The following is a 5,187-nucleotide window of genomic DNA, read 5'->3' on the forward strand; positions in this document are numbered from 1 at the left end:
ATATATATGCGTGTATGTGTGTGTGCGCACGTGCTTGTATATGTTTGTGTGTCTGTGTTTGTCTCCCCAACATCGCTTGACAACCGATGCTCGCGTGTTTACGTCCCTGTAACTTAGTGATTCGGGCCAGAACACCTATAGAATAAGTACAAAGCTTACAAAGAATAAGTCCTGGGGTCGATTTGCTTGACTAAAGGCGGTGCTCCAGCATGACCGCAGTCAAATGACTGAAACAAGTAAAAGAAAAGAAAACGAATATATATAATAAATGCGAAAACTAATTGCTGTGTATCAGTGTGTCACACTTTTACTCCCTCCCTCACTATTCAATGACACTTCTACTAATGCTCATGTTGCGGTGAGAATAATGGTAAGCATAGAGACAGTGAGGGCGGTGGCGGAGAGATAGAGAGAGAGAGAGAGAGAGAGAGAGAGAGAAAGTAAAAGACAGAGAGACAAAGAGAGACAAGATGGCAGTGGGAGTAATAAGAGAGAGAGAGAAAAGTGGGTATGTCATGGAAAGAAGGACTGAACACTGAACTAACATACTGGACAAACATTTAACCTTTTCCTGATGATAACGGGGTAATAGTTGGAGTTGTATTTGTGATAGTGGTGGGGGCGTCGGTGATAATGCTGGTTGTGGCGTCCGAGGCGGTCAGGGATGACGGTGAGAGTAAGTGATGTGAAAGACAGTGGTGATGGTGGTAGAGCGGAAGGCGGCAAAGTTAAAGGTATTGATGGTGGTGGTGTCAGAAGTCTGAACGGTGTGTGAATAGCAGATGTGGTGGCGTTGGTACTGGTACTGTTGTTTATCATGCAGCTTTGCAATAAGTTCCGAGTCGACGAATCATATCATTGTTTTGATGAAAATTGTTCATTCCTTGAAAAATATTGTGCAAGTTTAATAAAATTTAATATGTACTAAATGCATGAAGTGCCACTGTTGGGCCCAAGGCCTAATGAAGAGCCCCCACCCACAGGATCTTGCTCGAAAGCTGCCAGATAGGGCAGCTTTTAAGCTAGTATCTAATATAATAAATGCAAATGTCAGTTTGTCAGTGAGTCACACTTTTTCAGCTGTACTCCTGCAGGCTGTAGCCTAACATATCATACCATTTTGAAATCAGGCCGACTCGATGAGTAAATTTAAAACAATGCGGGCCAAATCCGGACACGCAATCCTGAAATTTTCGATTCCCAAATTTTCATTACGGGTGTACAAAAAGTAAATAAAAATTAAGGGGAGATAACGAATAAAAGAAACAAAGGGAAATAAATCAACTTACTTTACTTACTTTACCTAAATGCGTTTACATCACACCAAAACTAGTTTAGTTTGGAATTGGGTATCAATCGAGATATCACGTGGAAGACCAGCGATACTGTAGTTTATTGTACCCGAATGGAAATCCTGAATCGCGACACAATGTTAGTAGAATCGTAGAATATTGCCAAATTTGCAGAATCATGCATCTTCAATGTTTGGCACGGCGCCGTTTAATTATGAACAGGTACATGGACTTATCACACGTGGTGACATTATTGATTGAATCGTTTGGCACTGCAAACTTTGTAAAACACGAAAATCAATCTGTCACAATTCATACTTTGACAAAAGCCATTTGCCCCTGTATAACATCCTTTTAATCATTTATTGTTGGTTACGCGATATGTCACACAACGATATGATGCATGGATCTTCTATACGAAGCAGAACCACGATTGTAGATTGGAGTAATTTCTATCGAGCAATATGTGATGCTTGGCTCGAACAAATTTCAATGGAAATCAGCGGCATTGATGCTAATGGGTAACTAGTCGTTGTGGCGATAGCTCCAAAGACTTCAGTTTCCAGTGTGAGTCACTGTCAATCAATAGATCCCATGTCCAATCACTGAAAGTAACTGGGCTTCATCTGATGGAACCCTGCTTTTCTCACGGCCAGCTCTGTGTTGGTTGTTCAAAGATTGGGAATGGAAAACAAGCTATTTGTACTGATCCCGAATGGGGAGACCAAAAATGTTGTTTATGATGCAGCATTGCAATAAGTTCCAAATAGACAAATTATATCATTGTTTTGATGAAAACTGTTTAATTATTTGTAAAATTTGTTCAAGTTAAATAAATTTAATATGTACTCAATGCATGAAGTGTCGTTGTAGGGCCGAAGGCCTAATGAAGAGCCCTCAGCCGGAGCTAGCTTAAAAGCCGCTACATACTTCAAACTACCAGTTAATCACCTTTCTGCTGACAATTCTCCTACGCACATGTGTAGGTTGACTCACAACAGACAGCCACTCCTGCCAAAATTCTTACTATAAATTCTTTTTATGACCTTAAACGACACTAAGTCAAACGACACACATACATAAACAGCCACAACCACACACACACACAGACATACGCACATACACGTGCTATCATTACACACACACATACACACACAGCTGCGCGCACGCACCCCACCCCCACATACCTCCTTCTCTTGCACTCTCCTGTCTTTGGAAGAACTCTTTCTTCACCCATTCCCCTCCGGTCATTTCAATATGTGACCGCCCGTCTATCGTTGGCGATTTTCTTTCTCCGTCTCCCCTTCTTTGGACTTTTTTTTATATTTCTGATGAAAAGCTCCGCTCGAAACGTGAAGCCTTCTTTCTTTTCTTTCCTTTCCTGAGCGTCCAATAACACTGAACTTATTGCACGTCCTCGCGTTGTTGGTTTTTCTTGCTTGTTCATGTTTGGATTGACTATATATATATATAAAATTTGATTAATAATTTTAAATCTCTTATTAAAAATACGTCCACAAATTTTCGGTCATTCGGTCACCACTTTTATGATAGTTTCATCCCACTTCTATTTACGAATTTTCTTAAAATCTGACAAATAGAGCGAGTGTGTTCTTAGCATACAGAGCCGGATAAATCTGGAAGAGTTATTTAGCTGTTTTAAAGCAATAAGTAAATGAACTTCAAAAGGAGACAGCTGCAATTTTACCATACCTAGCTGCATTATATACATACGTACTACACACACACACATACGCAAAAATACACACACACATACACATAGAGAGAGAAAGTAACACATGTACACACACACACACACACACACACAAACTAACACACACAAACACACTCACACACACACATAGACAGACATATATTCACACATACACGCACACATATTCATTGGGAGATGACACATCGACAATATATTTCTCCATATCTCAAAAACGAAATAGTGTTGAAACTATAGAAATCATCAAAAACCAAACTCTTAATGCCATTCTCCTGCTAGTAATATTAATGAATATAAAATAGATATGATTTTTAATATTTTATTTAAAATATGTCTATAAATTTTCAATCATTCGGTTATCATTTCATGATAACTGCTGCATTCCCCCTTTTTTTTTTATTTACGAAATTTATTTTAACTTTAACAAAAGGGGCAAGGGTGATCTTGGTATTTGACACCCGGGGCCGGATAACTCTGTGCTTCGTTTAGCTGCTCATATATGCAGCTGGATATTCAGGTTCGTTAGAACGTCGGTCAAACCTTTTGTGCTGTATGACAGCTTCTCTATTCAAATCTCACAGCGGTCAAAGAGATTGGCATATCTGTAAACAAAGATAAAAGTTATATAAGACCCGTAGGTATACATAACATATCGATAAACAGATCTTCTCAGATCAGATAGTTTATTGTGCTGTTTTAAAATTACTAAAAAACATGTAATCATGACTTACCTAATTTAGCCAAATTGTACAGACATGGTCACATGACCATTTACGGAATAAACGATGATCTGTGCGACCTGATGCATCCTGGAACTGCCTTGCATGTAAATGTCGGTGACAATAATTGGAATACGAGGTGGGTCCTCTTCGTTCTGGTTACCATCATCTATGTAGTAATGAATAAATAAATGAAGTAACAAATAAATAAAAATTCATGTTATACACTAATAGAAACATGGAAAAGAGATTTTGAGAAAAGTATATATGCAAGAACATATGTATCACAACGACATGAAGTTATCAATACATAGATATATCATCATCATTCACAACATGCTGTAAATATGTTCTCAAACAGTATTACATTCATGATTGAGTCGGCCATGCTTCGGTAGTCGTAAGCCCTAGTTTAGGCAAAATGAATTAACTTTTCGCATGTTCACGTTATTTTGGGATCCCTTAAAATTTAGAAAATTGAAAATATCACGAATGCCAACTCTAACGAAACGAGAGGCACATTTGACATATCCAAAACCAATGCATGAGAGATTTAAAAAATTCAAACATATATGCATATCCATATCTATCTATCTATCTATCTATCTATCTATCTATCTATCTATCTATCTATCTATCTATCTATCTATCTATCTTTATTAATATTTAGCAGAAGTAACAAAATAACCCAAGGTCAGAGAGTTTCGTGCATTATAAATATATATAAATGTGTATATACATATATTCAAATGCATGAGTGTGTATATATGTCAATGTACCATATTTAAATATTCAGAAAATACAAAACAATCGAGTAGGTAGTTTATAATATATAGTAAAACATGAGAAGTGCATTAATAACTTACCAAAATATGATGGTTCGTCAACCAGGTCAGCCCAAGGATCGGTGTCGGTCGAGGGTAAGTCTGGAAAAAAAGAAAAAAAACAGACAATAGATGAAATTATTACAACAAACAAAACAAAAAATACGAAAGGAAAAGATAACACAGACTCTCTTAGAGACACACGAAAATATATATTAATACGTAACACAGTATATTAATTTGTTAACTAAAGTTTAAGAAGGTCTAATACATGAGAAATTAAAAAAGATTTACCTTCAAAAGATGTTCGTTCAGACTGGTCATAGTCACGAGGTGTAAACTCTGAAACCAGCACAAATATAATTATAGAAATCGTACATGTATGTGTGAGTGAAGCTGATCAAGTTTCAGGGCGATTTTGGTTGCTATATCTATCAAGTGTAGCCCCGCTCAGATTTTTACATCACACTGTCGTACATATTTACACTGATAGGACGAAAAGGTGTTATTTGAGTGAGATATATACTTATAAAGCATGGCTCAAATCGTAGCATCAGCTTCTGGTTTACACACACACACACACACACACACACACACACACACACACACACACACACACA

At 37.3% G+C, this 5,187-nt stretch overlaps 2 protein-coding genes across 4 annotated transcripts in view; one reads left to right on the plus strand and one right to left on the minus strand.

Moving 5' to 3' along the window:
- LOC106880385 (uncharacterized) overlaps positions 1-5,187 on the plus strand; it is a 103,173-nt gene that overhangs the window by 54,582 nt on the left and 43,404 nt on the right. The window lies entirely within an intron of this gene.
- The window catches only part of LOC106880393 (uncharacterized), a 4,199-nt gene continuing 2,381 nt past the window's right edge, over positions 3,370-5,187 (minus strand). The window contains exons 2-5 of the mRNA XM_014930309.2: positions 4,862-4,909; positions 4,610-4,669; positions 3,756-3,912; positions 3,370-3,626 (exon numbers count right to left, since the gene is read on the minus strand). Coding sequence (XP_014785795.1) covers positions 3,761-3,912; positions 4,610-4,669; positions 4,862-4,909 — 260 coding nt within the window. The 3' untranslated portion in view covers positions 3,370-3,626; positions 3,756-3,760. The remainder of the gene's footprint in view (positions 3,627-3,755; positions 3,913-4,609; positions 4,670-4,861; positions 4,910-5,187) is intronic.

Source organism: Octopus bimaculoides, chromosome 13 (genome assembly GCF_001194135.2).
Source record: "Octopus bimaculoides isolate UCB-OBI-ISO-001 chromosome 13, ASM119413v2, whole genome shotgun sequence".
Lineage (NCBI taxonomy): Eukaryota > Metazoa > Mollusca > Cephalopoda > Octopoda > Octopodidae > Octopus > Octopus bimaculoides.